This window comes from Myodes glareolus, chromosome 16 (assembly GCF_982192425.1).
Source record: "Myodes glareolus chromosome 16, mMyoGla1.1, whole genome shotgun sequence".
NCBI classification, from domain to species: Eukaryota; Metazoa; Chordata; class Mammalia; order Rodentia; family Cricetidae; genus Myodes; species Myodes glareolus.
Genome location: NC_142041.1, coordinates 25,748,668 through 25,767,496, shown reverse-complemented (window position 1 = coordinate 25,767,496; position 18,829 = coordinate 25,748,668). Strand labels below are relative to the sequence as shown.

At 42.6% G+C, this 18,829-nt stretch overlaps 1 protein-coding gene across 1 annotated transcript in view; it reads right to left on the bottom strand.

Moving 5' to 3' along the window:
- Positions 1 to 16,567, bottom strand: part of Grin3a (glutamate ionotropic receptor NMDA type subunit 3A) — a 205,454-nt gene extending 188,887 nt beyond the window's left edge. The window contains exon 1 of the mRNA XM_048419746.3: positions 15,141 to 16,567. Coding sequence (XP_048275703.2) covers positions 15,141 to 15,839 — 699 coding nt within the window. The 5' untranslated portion in view covers positions 15,840 to 16,567. The remainder of the gene's footprint in view (positions 1 to 15,140) is intronic.
- Between the last annotated feature and the right edge of the window lie 2,262 nt (positions 16,568 to 18,829).

Below are 18,829 nucleotides of genomic sequence, written 5' to 3'. Positions count from 1 at the left end.
GTGTCATTTCCGGCCTATGTCCGCTGTATTTTGTTTCTCACTCTTCTGTGAAAAGCCAGGGTAGCAGACAAAGACAGGTTTGAGAATTCTTCACTAGAAACATCACCATGTAACTTTTAACCAGTGTAACTGCTCCGGAAATCCAACCACCCTGGAGCCATATCAAGAAGCAATGAGCTGCAACCAAACCTCACAGTTCACTTCACTGCTGACTACATCACTTTAATTGCTGGTGCGGTTTAGGAGACCACAGCTCTTGGTAGGATTTTAAAACAGCAGGTTTCTTTCTTTCTTTATTTTTCTCTGTCTTGGTTCAATAAAGGAGGAAGTCCTAAGCCTAGCTGCGAACATGCTGAAAGTGTACAAAGGAGCAGTTTGTTGTAGAAAAAAGCAAGGATATTAACAGCTGCAGTCATCAGCAGCCGCAGCATCAACATCAGCAGCACTGACGCCTTCATCTTCAACAGTATCGTCATCATCACCATCCGCACCACCAGCAGCAGCATCATCACCATCAGAGCATCCTATGTTCTAGGTAATACTTTTTGCCTCCATGATGTAGCACACACAATAAACATATGAAAAGATCAAAACTTATGATTCAGTAAATTGAAGCATGGAGAGATCAGGCATGTTTTGCAAATAATATGTCCAGGAAGTTGTCAGGCTAAGATTCAAATATAGCTACATACTCAAGCCCCTTTTTCTCTCATCACACAAATAGTAGTTCTCCTGCCTCAGCCTCCAAGTGCTAAGAGTACAGGTATGAGTCATCACGTTCAATGGTAGTCTCTTATTTACTGCATTGCATTGTATCTATATGTTATTATTTTTCTTGTTTCTTTATAAAGCAAAAATATTTGTCTTATATATTCCATAAAAATTAGGATAAAAGAAAGATTTTTGATTTATGTAAATGCATTCTGTAATTTATTTTCCCTTTAATCCTTCCAACTGAAGTGTCTAGAAACATGGATGCTTACTCTCTTTCAAAATCATGCTCTTTTCTTCATTAAACATATATAAATATATAAAATAATCATTAGGCTGAGCAGTTCTTCCCAGAGCGGTGAGTGGGTGCTCACCGGGGCAGCCTGCCTGCCCAGGAAGAGAGCACAGCCCCCCCCAGCTTCTGCAGCAGGGTCTTCGGTGTTCCAAGGGACCCCTCCCCTCCCTCCACTGCTGCGGGCCCTTTGTCTCCTGAGTCCTGGGAAGACCAGCTAGCCCTGTTGCCCTGCTGAGGAGTTCTTCCCAGAGAGGGCTGAGGAGCTCTATCCAGAGAGTGCTGTGAAGTCCTACCCAGAGAGTGCTGAGGAGTTCTATCCAGAAAGTGCTGAGGAGTTTCATCCAGAGTGGGGGAGATGGGCAGGCGCCAATGCAAGAATTCCTCCAACAACCTGAAAGGCAACATGACATCGCCAGAATCCAGGGAGCTCGAAACTAGAAGAATTGAACACCCTACTCCAGAAGAAATAGAATAAATCGACTCTAAGCGCTTCTTTATGAAAATAATAGAGGAACTTAAACAGGAGGTGAAAATCTGCCGTAAAGAAATGGAAGATAAGTATAACAAAAAAATTGAGGAAATGAGTAAAGAAATGGAAGAGAAATATACCAAAAAGTTTGAAGAAATGAGTAAATCCGTAAATGAAAATCTGGGAAACCAAGAAAAAACAATCAAACAGGTAATAGAAACAGTTCAAGATTTGAAAACTGAAATGGAGTCAATGAAGAAATCACAAACCGAGGGCCGGCTGGCTATGGAAAATCTGGGTAAACGAACAGAGACTTCAGAAACAAGCTTAACCAATAGAATACAAGAGATAGAAGAAAGAATCTCAGACTCTGAGGACACCATAGAGAAATTAAACACTCTGTCCAAAGAAAACAGCAAATCCATCAAATTCTCATCACAAAACATTCAGGAACTGTGGGACACAATAAAAAAACCAAATCTAAGAATAATAGGAGTAGAAGAAGGAGAAGAATTGCATTTCAAAGGTCCAGAAAATATACTCAACAAAATTATAGAAGAAAACTTTCCCATCCTAAAGAACGATATTCCTATGAAGGTTCAAGAAGCATACAGAACACCGAATAGACTGGATCAGAAAAAACATCCCCTCGTCATATAATAATCAAAACACAAAGCACTCAGACTAAAGAAAGGATATTGAGAGCTGCAAAGGAAAAAGGTCAAGTAACTTATAAAGGTAAACCTATCAGACTTACACCAGACTTTTCGATGGAAACCATGAAAGCCAGAAGGTCCTGGATAGAGGTACTGCAGAAACTAAGAGACAATGGATGCAAACCCAGACTACTTTACCCAGCCAAGCTATTGTTCACTATCAACGGAGAAAACAAAATATTCCAGGATAAAAACAAATTTAAACAATACGTAGCTACTAATCCAGCCTTACAGAGAATACTAGAAGGAAAATCACAACCCAAGGAATCCAACATTCCCAACACTGCCTACATTAACTCAGACATCTAGCGACCCTTCACAAGCACAACTCAAAGAAGGAAAACACATACACGCTACTACCAAAAAAATGACCGGAGTCATCGATCACTGGTCATTAATATCACTTAATATCAATGGTCTCAACTCACCTATAAAGAGGCACAGACTTAGAGATTGGATACGAAAACAGGATCCAACATTCTGCTGTCTACAAGAAACACACCTCAACCACAAAGACAGACACCTACTCAGAGTAAAGGGTTGGGAAAAGGTTTTCCCAACAAATGGACCTAAGAAACAAGCGGGTGTGGCCATTCTAATATCTAACAAAATCGACTTCAAACTAAAATCAATCAGAAGAGATGGAGATGGACATTTCATACTCATAACAGGAACAATTCATCAGGAAGAAGTCTCAATCTTGAATATCTATGCCCCTAATATAAAGGCACCCACATATGTAAAAGAAACTCTTCTAGAACTCAAGGCAGTCATCAAACCACACACACTAATAGTAGGAGACTTCAACACTCCTCTCTCACCAATGGACAGGTCAATCACACAGAAACCTAACAGAGAAATAAGAGATTTACTGGAGGTACTGAATCAAATGGACTTAACAGACATCTATAGAACACTCCACCCAAATAGGAAAGAGTATACCTTCTTCTCTGCAGCCCATGGAACCTTCTTGAAAATTGACCACATACTTGGTAACAAAGCAAACTTCCACAGATACAAAAAAATATTTGTGACCACCTGTGTCTTGTCAGATCACCATGGATTAAAATTAGATTTCAACAACAATGGTACCCCCAGGAAGCCAACAAACTCATGGAAGTTGAACAGTCAACTACTAAATCACCCCTGGGTCAAGGAAGAAATAAAGAAAGAAATTAAAGTCTTCCTTGAATATAATGAAAACAAAGACACAACGTATTCAAACCTATGGGACACAATGAAAGCAGTGCTAAGAGGAAAGTTCATAGCACTAAGTGCCCACCTAAAGAAAACAGAGAAAGCACACATTGGAGACTTAACAACACACTTGAAAGCTCTAGAAAAAAAAGAAGCTGATTTACCCAGGAGGAGTAGAAGACTGGAAATAATCAAACTGAGGGCTGAAATCAACAAAATAGAAACACAGAAAACAATTCAAAGAATCAATGAAGCAAAAAGCTGGTTCTTGGAGAAAATTAACAAGATTGACAAACCCCTATCCAAACTAATCAAACGGCAGAGAGAGAACTTGCAAATTAATAGGATCAGAAATGAAAAGGGGGACATAATCACAGACATGGAGGAAATTCAGAGAATCATTAGATCTTACTACGAAAGTTTATATGCCACAAAGTTGGAAAATGTAAAAGAAATGGACATTTTTTTAGATAAGTACCATATACCAAAGTTGAACCAAGACCAGGTGAACAATCTAAATAGACCTGTTAGTCGTGAAGAACTAGAAGCTGTTATCAAAAATCTCCCTACCAAAAAAAGCCCAGGACCAGATGGTTTCAATGCAGAATTCTACCAGAACTTCCAGGAAGAGCTAATACCTATACTCCTTAATGTATTCCACAATATAGAAAAAGAAAAGTCACTGCCAAACTCCTTTTGTGAAGCTTCAGTCACCCTAATACCAAAACCACACAAAGACACGAACAAGAAAGAGAATTACAGGCCAATCTCACTCATGAACATCGATGCGAAAATTCTCAATAAAATACTGGCAAACTGAATCCAAGAACACATTAGAAAAATCATCCATTATGATCAAGTAGGCTTCATCCCAGAGATGCAGGGATGGTTCAACATACGCAAATCTATCAATGTAATCCATCATATAAATAAACTGAAAGAAAAAAATCATATGATCATCTCATTGGATGCTGAAAAAGCGTTTGACAAAATTCAACACCCATTTATGATAAAGGTGTTGGAGAGACTGGGGATACAAGGATCATACCTAAATATAATAAAAGCAATATACAGCAAGCCGGCAGCTAACATCAAATTGAATGGAGAGAAACTCAAAGCCTTTCCACTAAAATCAGGAACACGACAAGGCTGTCCACTCTCTCCATACCTCTTCAATATAGTGCTTGAAGTTCTAGCAATAGCAATAAGACAACATAAGGGGATCAAGGGGATTCGAATTGGAAAGGATGAAGTGAAACTTTCGTTATTTGCAGACGATATGATAGTGTACATAAGCGACCCCAAAAACTCTACCAAAGAACTCCTACAGCTGATAAACACCTTTAGTAACGTGGCAGGATACAAGATCAACTCCAAAAAATCAGTGGCACTCCTATACACAAAGGATAAAGAAACGGAGAGGGAAATCAGAGAAACATCACCTTTCACGATAGCCACAAACACCATAACATATCTTGGGGTTACTCTAACCAAGGATGTGAAAGACCTATTTGACAAGAACTTTAAGCCTTTGAAAAGAGAAATTGAGGAGGATACCAGAAAATGGAAAGACCTCCCCTGCTCTTGGATTGGGAGAATCAACATAGTAAAAATGGCAATTCTACCAAAAGCAATCTACAGATTCAATGCAATCCCCATCAAAATCCCATCAAACTTCTTCACAGATCTTGAGAGAACATTAATCAAGTTTATATGGAAAAACAAAAAACCCAGGATAGCCAAAACAATCTTATACAATAAAAGAACTTCTGGAGGCATTACCATCCCTGACTTCAAACTCTATTATAGAGTTACAGTATTGAAAACAGCTTGGTATTGGCATAAGAACAGAGAAGTCGACCTATGGAATCGAATAGAAGACCCAGATATTAACCCACAAACTTATGAACACCTAATTTTCGACAAGGGAGCTAAAGGTATACAATGGAAGAAGGAAAGCATCTTTAACAAATGGTGCTGGCATAACTGGATGTCAACCTGTAAAAAAAATGAAAGTAGATCCATATCTATCACCATGCACAAAAATCAAGTCCAAATGGATTAAAGACATCAACATTAATCTGTCCACTTTGAACCTGATAGAAGAGAAAGTGGGAAGTAGTCTACAAGATTTAGGCACAGGAGGCCTCTTCCTAAGCAGGACCCCAGCAGCACAGACAATAAGAGAAACAATGAATAAATGGGATCTACTGAAACTGGGAAGCTTCTGTAAAGCAAAGGACACTGTCAGTAGGACAAAAAGGCTGCCTTCTGACTGGGAGAAGATCTTCACCAACCCCTCATCAGACAAAGGTCTGATCTCCAAAATATACAAAGAACTCAAGAAACTAGGCACTAAAACTCTAATTAACCCAATTAAAAAATGGGGTACTGAACTTAACAGAGAATTCACAACAGATGAACTTCGAATGGCCAGAAGACACTTAAGGTCATGCTCAACCTCCTTAGCGATCAGGGAAATGCAAATCAAAACCACTTTGAGATACCATCTTACACCTGTCAGAATAGCTAAAGTTAAAAACACCAATGAAGCCTATGCTGGAGAGGATGTGGAATGAGGGGAACACTCATCCATTGTTGGTGGGAATGCAAACTTGTGCAGCCACTTTGGAAATCAGTGTGGCGGTTTCTCAGGAAACTGGGAGTCAACCTCCCTCAGGACCCAGCAATTCCTCTCTTGGGAATATACCCTAGAGATTCCCAAACATACTACAAAAGTGTTTGTTCAACTATGTTCAAAGCAGCACTATTTGTAATAGCCAGAACCTGGAAACAGCCTAGGTGCCCCTCAATAGAAGAATGGTTAAAAAAGGTGTGGAACATATACACATTAGAGTTTTACTCAGCGGTAAAAAATAATGACATCTTGAATTTTGCATGCAAATGGATGGACATAGAAAACGCTTTACTGAGTGAGGTAAGCCAGACCCAAAAAGAGGAACACGGTATGTATTCACTCATAAGTGGATTTTAACCATAATTTAAGGTCTTTGAGCCTATTATTCGTGATCCTAGAGAAGCTAAATAAGAAGACGAACCTGATGAAGATTATTTAGCTATCCGCCAGGAGGTAGGAAATAGTCAAGAGTCCCAGGTAACCTTGGGTGCATGGGGGGGGTGGGAGGGTTGTTGAAAGGGGAGAGGGTTAGAGAGAAGGGAGTAGGGGAGAAATGGAGAAAGCTCGGTTGACCGAGATGGGGGGAAGGGAGGAAGGATGAATGTGGGATCAGGGAAGAATATATTTCAACTAAGGGAGTCATTTTAGAGTTTACAGGAAACTTGATTATATATGGGATCCCAGGTCCAAGGAGAGATCCCCAGATTGTTCTCTGGACAGAGGAGGGGGTGCCTGAACCGGCCTTGGCCCGTGACCATACTGATGAATATTTTGCTTATCACCATAGATCCTTCATCTGGCGTTGGATGGCGATACAGATGGAGGCCCGCGTTGGAGCACCGAACTGAGCCCCCCAAGATCCAAATGAGGAGCAGAAGGAGGAAGAAAATGACGAAGGACTGCGAGGGATACAATCACCCACTGATACAAGGGGTCGGATCTAATGAGAGTTTACCAAGGCCAGATGGACCGTGACTGAACGAGCATGTGATCCAACCAGATTCTCTGAATGTGGCCGGATTTTCTGAATGTGGCTGGCCTGCAGTCTTTCTGAGAAGCCATTGACAATGACACTGGGACTGGTTTCCTCTGCATATACTGGATTTTTGGGAACCAGTCTGTTTGGATGCTCACCTTCCTGGACCTGGAGGGAGGGGGGAGGAACTTGGACTTCCCACAGGGCAGGAGACCCTGACTGCCCTTGGGGACAAAGAGGGAGGAGGAGAAGGAGGGGGGGAGTGGGAGGGCGTTGGGAGGAGGGGCGTAAATGGAAACTTTTTATAATTTAATAAAATTACTTTCAAAAAAAAAGAAAAAAAATCATTATTATATTTGACTAATATACACACATATATATTTGTGTGTGCACATGTGCTTGTATGGGAGGGAAATGTGGACTTCTAATCTGTGTTTGCTATTTCTGCTAACACTTTTAAGAATGCTTTCATTTTTGACATTTCTGCATTTTTTAAAAATTTCCCTTTTTTTGACATTATAACATAATTATATAATTTCTCCTTCCCTTTTCTCCATCTAAACCCTCCATATAACCGTCCTTACACTCTTTCAAAATCATGGCCTCTTTTTTCATTAATCATTGTTTTACACACACACACACACACACACACACACACACAAACACACACACAAATGTATATACATGTATATTTCTAACATAATAAACACAGCCTACTCAATCTGTATCGGGTTACTTGCACCTACTCAGTATTGAAAAACCATTGGTGCTGTCTTCCCTGATGGAGACTATTTCTCTATCTCTCAGTATTCCTTAGATACCTGTAGTTCTTTGTGACTGACTGAGACCTCCTGGGCTTTCCTGTCTACTTTAGTGTGTCTACTGTTGTTCTTTTTTAGCTCATATATAGATGAGCAGTTATGCTGGTGAGACTTCATGCGTGTCGCTTCTGATATTTGTAGGAGACAAGATCCCACAGCAAACTCCCTATCCTTTAGTTCTTACTGTTTTTCCATGTCTTCTTACACAATGGCCCCTGAACCTTATGTGTAGGAGTTGTTTTTGCAGCTGTATCTCAGTTCAGCTTCACAAGTCTGTATTTTGCTTGGTGAAAATGGTTTTATTTGAGCATTTTATATATGATTACATTATACATACTTCCTTTCTACCCCACCTAGCTCCTCCTATAGGCCCTGACTATATACATGTCCATATGTATTATATATAAAACACATTTACATTGTATCATGTTCAGTTCAATTTGTGTTGCTATTATTTGCATGTAATTAGGGTTGATACATTATGCTATTAACATTTTCATAATGAAATTTCAGACAACATATTTTCAGAAAAATGTCCCTTTTTATGTATGTCTTTGTAGTATTTTTTTCTACTTCTCTATGTCAGAAAATATATTCTCATTTCGAATGACTGCACAGTTATCCATGCCATGATTCTACTAAATTCCCATAGTTGAAAATGTTATGGCTAACATGTTTTGAACAGCCAAAACTGGAATTAGACAAACCTCTGCTTTTCACTCTGGTCCCCCAGGTGTTACACACATCACGACAGTTTTCAGTTTGTGCCATTGGAGGCGGCTAACAATCATGCTGAATGCAGAGGGAGTTACTCATTTATTCTTCTCCTTGAGAACTTCTCACTTCCTAGAAGATGGCTACACCCACATCTCTGTATGTTCATGCATAATTCTCTACCTTACTGGACTCAAGGGGATAATATCACTGCACTCATGATGAAGCCTTGAAAAGCACAGACACTGATAAGGCATATGATGAAATATTTCCTAGGTTAATGTTTCAGTAAGTTACAAGGGTGTGCAAAGAATCCTAATCTATAAGGGGAGCTGTTCCACTTCGCTTTAAGACCCTGAAGCCTCATCTCCAGCACAAACCAATCCTCTGCAATCAGAGAAAGATTTTCCTTCTGTTGTCATACCAGCCCAGGTCAGATACTTCCTCAATGCAGGAGGCCCAACACAACCTGACAAACTCTCCTCAAGGTTCAAGGGCCCTGCATACAGAGAAAACTACAAACCAAATTAAAACCAAAACAAAGCAGCAGCAACAGAAGACGAGAGAAGTTGAAGGAAATGACAAGAATTGTCCTAGTTGGCTTTTCTTCTACTAAATCTCTGCCCTCCCATCTTATGAAGAAAGGGCCAGAAGGACAACTGAGTGTTTTAAGATTCCCATCAGTTTGTTATTCATGCATCTACTCGAAAAGTAATGCACACTACGTGCTATGCAATAATATTTTCCTTGCTGAGTTTTTGGACACATTTCTTCTGCTGTACTTTTATCTCTGTGTGACAGTAGTTAGAACAGGCAGGAGAAAAGACAAGTGGGATTCTCATCTCTATAGCAAGTGTTGCTGCTAAAATGAGCAATGTCAGGCCGTGAGAACCCTGCATAGTTCCTTGGGGGAAATGACACTCAGAATAGCTGCTTTGCAAATTGTTATCAGTCCATTAAGATATGAGTTACCTGTGCCAGCTTGAACAAACATACTGAGTTCCTCATTAAGAAACATTTTCTGTAAAAAATATGTTATATAAGTCAAGTTGTACACAACACGAGGGTGATGCATACTCTGTGTTCAAAGACTCCTGAGTGAAAAATTTGTCCAAAACAAAGCAACAGCAACGAAAATAATCTGTGGTGGATGTGAAGGGCCCAGGAGTCTCACACATTTTGTACATTTCATATTGCAGTCTCTATGGTAGTATCTGGAGTTCTAGATATTGTTAGATGTGGCATAAAATTGCCATTGGTATAGAAACAGATCTGTGAGTTCCCAGCTGTGCTAGCTAATTATGAACCAAGTTGCTCTTAAAAAAATGAGAAAGTGGGAACCTATTTTGATTGATGAAGTAAGGAGATGAAGACATATTCTTTTTTTTTGAAACATTGTCTCACCATGTAGTCTAGGTTGGCTTTGAACCCACTCTTCTTCCTCACCTTCCTAAGTAGCAGAGACACCTGTGTGGGCCATGACTCCCAGCCGAAGATTTATTACTCCTTCTTAGCTCATTGACCAACTCTTTCCTGGGAGTTATAGGGCTAACACAATAGACTTATCCATAGTACTTTTCATTTTCTTATTTGGTTTATGAAACAAATCAGAATACTAAGAAACACTTTTGACTGATGAGAGTAGATGCTCAGAGATAGAGTGGCTTGCCAAGGATTATGATGGTCAATAAGAGACAGAGGTGAATTAGGGATATTTTGGTCATTACTTTATAGCTTTGGCCATTTTTTCTAAAGTGGCAGAGATTTGACTGAAGTATTCATGAAACAAAACTTAACAGCCCAGACATGCATGGTGCCTCCTCAACAACAGAGATATAAAGCTCCAAGCATCAAGTCATAGGAACTGGTATTCAACTGTAAGTTAAATCATAAATTAAGTTCTAAGATATCTTAGTCAAATAAGATCAAGACCAAACATATTCTTCATAGACTAGTTGATGTTGGTATAAAGACAAAGAAAAGTAAGACAGACTAGTTCCTCAATGAATGGGTCTGCTACTCTCTTCTGCACTACTTATTTAGAGAAAACAGTTTCAGAATTAAGAAAATATTTTATCAAATTAATAGGAAAATCTTCCAAATTAATCCCTGGTCTCTGATTTTGATGAAGAACCAGAAAAGATCACTACTAGGCAAAAATTTTGCATCACTTGAAGTCACTTATCTTGGCAATGGTTAGATACTTCCAGCAGGTATTTGTTAAGAACCATAGGAAAAAAATACCTTCCTGAGGGTGTGGAGAGAGTGAGTGTTGTGCTTCACATAGAGCAGGGGTTCTCAATCATCCTAGTTCTGTGACCTTTTAATACAGCTCCTCACGTTGTGGTGACCATCAACCATAACATTATTTTTGTTGCTACTTAATAACTATAATTTTGCCACTGTTATGAATTTGCTACTGGTTTTGCCACGTAAAAAGTTTTGAAGATAGAAGCTTGCCAAAGGGGTCATGACCCACAGCTTGTCATAGAGCAAGTCAAAGAAAACCAACACGATTTAGAGCTGGTCTTTTAAAAATGAATGCCCTTTACTGGTCCTCCTGAGGCACTTGTTAAACAATGAATCATGTTTTGTCCTTGCTGCCATGCAAAAGCACTGCTGCATTAGCAGATCCTAAAAAAAACAAAAGAAAATGAAAACTAAACCAAGCAGCCTTTAATCCTTAGCTTAGTGTTGTCAGAGAAAATGGATCGTCCAAAGTACTAACGTGTACATAGAAATAACCAAAGTAATTAGCATATATGACTCATGAGACAAACTGATGATTGGTTCACTCATCTAGAGTTGGAAATATTAGGGGGTGGGGAGAGAATTTCATTATAAAGTGCTTGTCTGCAAACATGAAGGCTTGAGTTTGAGTCCCAGAACTACTGTTTTGAAAAGCTAGGTGTGGTGGTATAGGAAAGTGAAGACAGACAGATTCCCTAGGACTTATTGGTTAGCCAGACTGGCTTCTTCTTTTAGATGAGGTCCAGGCCAGTGAGGACTTTTGGATCAAACATTAATAAATAAATAAATTAATGATGCTAGTGGTATCTGAGAAAACATACCTTGGACCTCTACATACACCTGCACACACGTACATGTGTATGTTTAATGTGTATGAGTGCTTATACATGTACACTTGTCTATGCACACATACACAGCTTGTATAGCAGTGTAGTATTTGAAGCTAATTTACTTAGATCTAAGTCAATTATAGTACTCCCTTAGCTCTGGCTAATGAGAACAACTGCGGTGTTTTAACATTAGATATGTATTTTAGCAAAGACTGTGCATCTGTTACTACCTAAAAGGTGTTATCACCTAAACGTGTCACTACCTAAAAAGGTTAGCTCTGAAGAAGCTATGCAAAATCCGCAGAAGAAAAGGTACCCAGGGAAAGAAAGGGAAAGAAAGACCAAACTTCCAAAACTCACAGCAACTTAAATGTGAATGGAACTTGGTTCATGGCAACATCATTATTTGAGTGTTATGGCAATGTAATTCAGAAAAAAATGGATCCTCTAAATAAAATTGGTCAGCCTTGTGCAGGAGTTTGAATATAATGGTGAAGTATTAATCTTTAATTACATGGTGATAGTAAGCATATGTTTTCCAAAGTGAATAGATCACTCAGTTTTGGAGGGTTCTTCCTTGAAGGTAAATAGTCCCTTCCTAGCTGATGACCAATGCTCTCTACTTAAGTTGTATTTTGTTTTAGTATTTTTTTGTGAAATTTTGAATATTTTCATGTATTTAGTGTGTGTGAATGTTTTGCTTGCATGTTTGTCTGTGTATCACATGCATGCTTGGCGCCTGCAGAAGCCAGAAGAGGGCATCAGAACCCCTGGGAGTGGAGTTACAGATGGTTGTGAGACTCCATGTGAATGCTGGGAATTTAACCTGGGTCCTCTATAAGAGCAGCCAGTGCTCCTAACCATTCAGCCATCTTTGCAGACCTGTGCTCATGTTTTCAAATCAGTAGAACTTTAAGATAAAACTTGAGTTTGGACCATCTTATTTGTACTTCTTTCCTTTCGGGTATGATATTATAAAAACCATCACTCATGAAATAAAATCTACCTACGGGGGAAAAAAACCAGCAACCCAAGGAAAAGCGAGAGGCTAGCTGCTGCTGCTCCTGCGCTGGCAGCAGTTGGGAACTGTGGAGCACATGGTACACTTTTGTTTTTCTTGGCTGTGTGGGTAAGTCTCCTCTCTTCTAGAATACTTTATTCAGGCCTCATATAAGCAACAAATGAGGTCATTGTTCAGGAGGCTCCAAAGACAATGCCAAAATTAAGCTGGTTTTATTTAATGTGCAAAATGACTTTGACATCTTTTTATATCTAGAAGGTCTTTTAAAAATATTACATCAGTTATATTAGAGAAAGGCCCACTTTCCAGGAGGAGCCAGAGGAAGAACAGCTATTATTTTTGCTGAGAGCAAAAATGTGCTCCTACCCCAACACTGCACGTTACAGTGACTTGGCACTGAGCAGGAGAATTTTAAATGTAGAATATTGCAGAGTGACACTTAACGAATATACTGAAGGTAAGGCAAGGGAAGTCAGATATGTGTGAACTTAAAATGCAAGGGGAGATGGAAGGAAAATCCTCAGCGGGGAAAGCTAGGTCTGAGTCACACAAATAATCTTTGCCTTTCAGGATGTATACCATGAAAACATCACAAGGACAGTGATTTAAGGCACAGAAGTAAATGCGCATGGCTGAGTATTTACTTTATAGCCAGGTTGTAAGTGCCTCCCTGGAGGACTTCATTCTCAGAGTGGCCTTAAAGCTTGGAAGCTCACTGATTCTAGACACTGCTTTATGTTTCTCTCTCCCCCTCCCCCGTCTCATTTCTGTGTGCTCTGTGCTGCATGTATCCATCATGGGACACACTTTCCCTTCCAACCAAGGCGACACTAATTTGGGGAGAAATTTCTAGCTACTTGAGAGTCTTGCCAAACAATCTGCAAATGGGAAGGAGTTTGGTGACTGTGACTGTTATTGGCAACTTCTGAAAGATTAGGTAATAAAGAAGCAGTGAAGAGCAGCCAGTGTGCTGACTCCTGCATTTCATTAGGTCTGCTTCTGCATATGTATTAATAATGGTGTGGCCTGAGAATGCAATCCTGTGTTTTTAACACTTTGGCCACTGGCGATGTTGTACGCCCCTTTCCTGTGCCTTCTCCTCGGCTGCTCACAGACATCCAGATTCAGGTAGCAGAAATAGTTCAGCTAGCCCTTAATTAGCCTGCATTCTGCAGGTCAGATCGCCATAGCTCGTCACTAAAGAGAAATCACCTGGGTAACTACTGAGAGGAGTTTGTTCTTGTCCTTCTTAAGACTGAAAATCCAAGCTTTATTTTCTTTCCTAACCAAAGAAAATGTTAGTCTTCCCTGAATATTTTAGACAAAGATTTTTTTAATCAAACTTTTTACTTGTACATTCCCTTACTCAGTTCAGTCTTTATCTCTACATGTACACCAAAAATTTGAGGGACATTAGTAATATCTTGCCAATCAAAGGACAGAGCAAAAATGATGCTGAATTACAAATCTGCCAGTGTCTAGACTCCTACTAGCCCAGTGTTCATCCAATCCCAGAACTTTTCTCAGTTTCTCAGCCTTTAAAATGGGGCCATTTTCATTCACTGGTCCCACAAATGTCTTGCAGAAGGTGGCACAAATTGGTATGACAAAAGCTGTCTACAAAATGCCGAGAGCCTCTGTTGGTCTAAAGACTCTGTCTCTCCCTTGACTATCAAACATCTTCATTGATCCTTGTCAACACTTAAGTCCACAAACAGTTTCTTTGCTGAATATAGGCTTAGATTTTTTTCAAACCCACAAAAAACTAAACCATCACTTGTTCCTCCTTAAATAAAGACAGCAGGATTGGGCTGAACACAGCAATCACAAGTTCAGCTGCTGAGCACTGGAAGATAGGGACAAAGAACCCACAGACGGGTCCCTCCACCTTCTCTTTGGCTCTGAATCATTCCAGTAGTTTCCAATACCAAGACTGCCAGCCACTGCTCTCGCCCCGTGGCTTCTGTACTAGTTGCACTTTTAAATTTACTGAAAGGAAGTCGAAGGGATGGGCTTTTCCTCACGACAAAGCCCCGGCACGCCTCTGGAGGAAGTAAAGAAGGGCAGCAACTGCTGTTTTTGTTACAGGCTTTCTGACTTCCTCGCGGGAGTTTAAGACAGTGGCAGCCTGGGGCCCCACCCCCACCCTTTACTCAGGCCTGGAACCTCGATCGCTGTCCATGGTTCTGAACCTCAACTTTCAGGCTTCCGGAATCCATTAAATTTCTCAGCTTCCCCAAACAACTGCCCCTCCCACCGGCCTGCGCTCATAAAATCTCTACATTCTTCCTTCCATCCACGACCCCTCCAACTTGGCATTTTATCTCCGTCTGCGTTTTATTCTATTTCGACTGAAGTCCTCCAACCTACCACCTAGGGACATAGCCCAAGCCCTAAAGGTTATCAAAGTTAAAAAGCCCCCTGCTTCACCCACTCTCTTCCTTCCACTCTGGTTCCGACTCCCGACAGCGCACATCACTCCACGCGCCAGACTCGTCTCACCTGACTCTCCCGCGGAAACTCGTGGCGCACTATGCTGAGCACTGGGATGTGCAGGACAGAGCTGACCAAGTCCAGCTCCATCATCTCGCCTTGGCTCTGGGGGAAGGCCAGTAGCGCCGAAACCCCTTGTACCACTACGGTGTGGCATACGCTTTGCAGAAAGGAGAAAGGGTCACTGCTCCACGGTGAGCTTGGGGAAGAGAAGGGCATAAGTGGCAGATCGCCCAGGCCCGCCTCGATAGCCATCACTACTTCCAAAGACAGGTTGTAGGGTAGTAGTCCTTCCACACGGTTCAGGTTGTCCACAGCGAACAGGAGGGCATCCCGTGGCCACAGGGTCTCGACCCCGGCGCCCTCCCCGAGCTTCCGGGAGCCAGGCGGACCCCGGCCATGCAGGGCGCTCCCCAACCAGCGTGCGCCTTGTGAAGGCGCCGGTGGCCGCCACGTCCCCGACTCTGGCTCATCCCTCTGGGCACCCGCCCTGCCGCTGTCCTGAGCGCGGTTGGTTGAGCGTGGGGCCGTGGTCCAGGGCTGCAAGTGCACCGCGCCCACCCTCACCGCGTGTCCGATGCGCTTGAGGATCTGGCAGGGTTGCGGGTGCGAGGAGGAGCTGGGCACTCCGGCCAGCACCAGTGCGCAGGGCGGCGGCAGCAGCAGACAGACCCTGCTCAGCAGCCACCACAAACTCAGTCTCCTCATTACTGAGACCCGCAGGGAGAAAGCGCGCCCCCTCCTGCGCCCGGCTCACCCCTCTGCAGCCGCCGCCGGAGGTCTCCGCTGCCTGAGGTCTCCGCCTCCAAGTCCTGAGCGCAGCTTCCCCAGACACAGTGAAGCGGTGGCAAGAGCCAGACTGGTCCCTGGGCATTCCAAGTTGCAGCCTAGCGGACGCCCGGCTGTGTCGGATGCGGTTCTCGGGCTCCTCCGCCTAGCATCCTCCTCACGCGCCTCAGGCCAACGGACCAGCGCGGGTCACCCGCGGCTTGGACTCCGGGTCCCTGCCCACCCCATCTGCAGGGCGCCTGGGGCGCAGCGTCTGGCCCCGCAATAAGTCTCCGGGTTTACAAGCGGACGGCAGTGACAGAGGATCCGTGCTCTCACTTGGCTGGTTTCTTTTCTCTTGCTGTTCAGTTCAGGCGACACCCCCTTATTTACTAGGGTGGCGGAGAAGAGGGCGTTCACGCCCGGGGTGCAGGAAAGCAGAAGCCGAACCTGCTTCCCTTCCCCGCCGGCCACACTATCGCGGGCTCCCCCAGCGCCTGCTTCATTTTCCCTTTTCCTTCTCTACTTCCTCCCTTTCTCTGCCGGGCTTTTCTCCCAGGCGCCACCTCCGCGGCTTCCTCGGAGGAGCGACACAACTGGCCAGTGAAGGGTGGTTCTGCTCAGAGCGCCAAAGTTCTCCCCGCCTCAACCGGCGCCTCCCTGTAGCCTAGCCCTGGCACCAGCCTGTCGCTTGGCTGCGCTAAACGCCCACTGATGGTGAGATTCTCCTGCCGCACTTTCCCACGCCGCTGCAAAGTCCTCGCCCCTCAAACGCAGCGAGTTGGTAGCAGGCACAATTCCCTGTGGTGGATGAGCGCAAAGACTGAGCCCAGGAGAATTTTGAATTCAGAGTCACTCCGGAGAGATCTAAAACCCAAACGAAACCCAGTGGGTCACAGGTTTAAAGATACCGATTTTAAGGAGCTTCCCTTGGAGACACCTCTCTAAGGGGTTAAGGGGTTCTTTTTCTTTTTTGTACTCCAGGGTATTAAAGCAAGAATTATTTACACATCTGATTTCATTCTTTGGCAGAAGAACCTTTGCGTTTTTTTTTTTTTTAAAAAAAGGTCTCTCTCTCTCTCTCTCTCTCTCTCTCTCTCTCTCTCTCTCTCTCTCTCTCGGAATAAAAATAGAGTAAATTCAAAGCAATTCAAGAAATCAAAGTCGGAACCAGAGCCCAGTGGTAGAAGCGCTTGCCGCCAAGCCTGACAATTGGAGTTCGATCCCCAGGTTCTACATGGTGGAAGGAGAGAACTGACTCCGGCAAGTTGTTTTCCAACCTGCACATGATGTCTGCCATGGCTCCCCTGCCCACACCCTTCCTGGATACGAAATAAACAAAATATGATAAAAATGCTTTCAGATTCATTCAGACATATTCACCAGTCTTCCCTAGTAAAGAGCGAGGGTATCCAGGTAGTAGTTTCTTATGAGTTCTTTCATTTGTACAGCAATACAGAGGTCAATGAGCCAATCATCTAAACTTCCTATCCATTGGATAATCTGACATTAGAAGACGATGAACAGGTTATGGGAAGACTTGCCGAGGCGTCACAAATGGTAAACTGACTTTATTTTGCGTTACAGGATCATTTACAAACTACATGGCAAACAGCATTGATGATCAACAATTCTGAATCCAATACTACCTCTGAAGAACGGTGACCTGGGCAATTTATTTGACCTGCCCTTGCCCAGTTATTTAGGTCCGCTAAATTCTGAAAAATGCACCAAGTTTTTAACCCTAAAAAGTTGTTTGGATTCTTGAGCTAAAGCTTCTGTCATGCTTTAAATTTTGGGATGATGAAACTCTAGGGAAAAAAAATGAAAAATTTTGGGAAGCTTGCAATGTGAAGACTGTCCCCCCGCACAAAGTAAGTTTTGCAAGGCTTAGTTGCTACAGGAATAAAAGTGCTTCCATAATTGAGAAATAAAATCATAATAGGGACTCAATCAGAAGAGAAAGGCCCTGCCCCACCTGAGGCCTGTCAACAATCCTTTGTTGTTCCAGAGGACACCACTGTTTGAGATACAAAGCACATTTTAGAATGTACAGTCCTTGCATGGCAGACAGATGAGGATCTCTTCTGTGCGGCTAGGAGATGTACTTGTCTGTGCTGGAGTATGGATACCCTGAAGAGTCTGGTTCTTTACCACTGTGACTCAGAGCAGCAATTCTTAGGACGTGGCACTGGCAGGCGGTGCAGATGGAGTTCCGAAGAGAGTAGGTGTGGATGGAGGTTAGCCTGGCCTGACTGTGAGATTTATGATGGATTCCCTTCTGGCATCAGACCACTCACAAGTTCATGACCTTGAGAGGTTGGCTGACCTGGTTATTCAGAAAACAGCAGCTGATCAGCAAATTTCTGAGGTTAGTACCTCGGCAGTTCCTGATGGAGCCACGGTGGGAGCTTGTGAATACTGAGCAAAGGGAAAAAAGAGAGCTTCATTATGTGTTTCCTTCGGTGTATTTCCGGGTCCTTCCAGTTATGAGTCATTTGTGTGTGTGTGTGTGTGTGTGTGTGTGTGTGTGTGTGTGTGTGTGTGTGTGTGTGAATGCGGGTAGAGTCCAGATGTCACCCTCTGGCTTTGTCCTCAGGAGCAGTCTAGTTTGTCTTTTGGAATAGTCTCTCACTGAGATCTGGAACTCAATGATTAGGCTAGGTTGATGACCAATGAAAGTCCCCATATTCCCCCGTCTCTCTTTCCTAGCATTGGTATCAAAGGTGTAAGCCACCATATGGTGCCAGGTATTTTTCTTTTTAGTTGGTTTAACTCAAATCCTTAGGCTCAGTGACAAGAACGTTACTGATGAGCTTTCCCCAGGCTCTGTGCTATTCTTTCTGTCTTCCTTTTGCCACCTGGTTCTCTCCTCTTGTCACCGCAGAGCACCTCTGACATTATTCTCTCTTTTCTTATCTCTTTCCTTT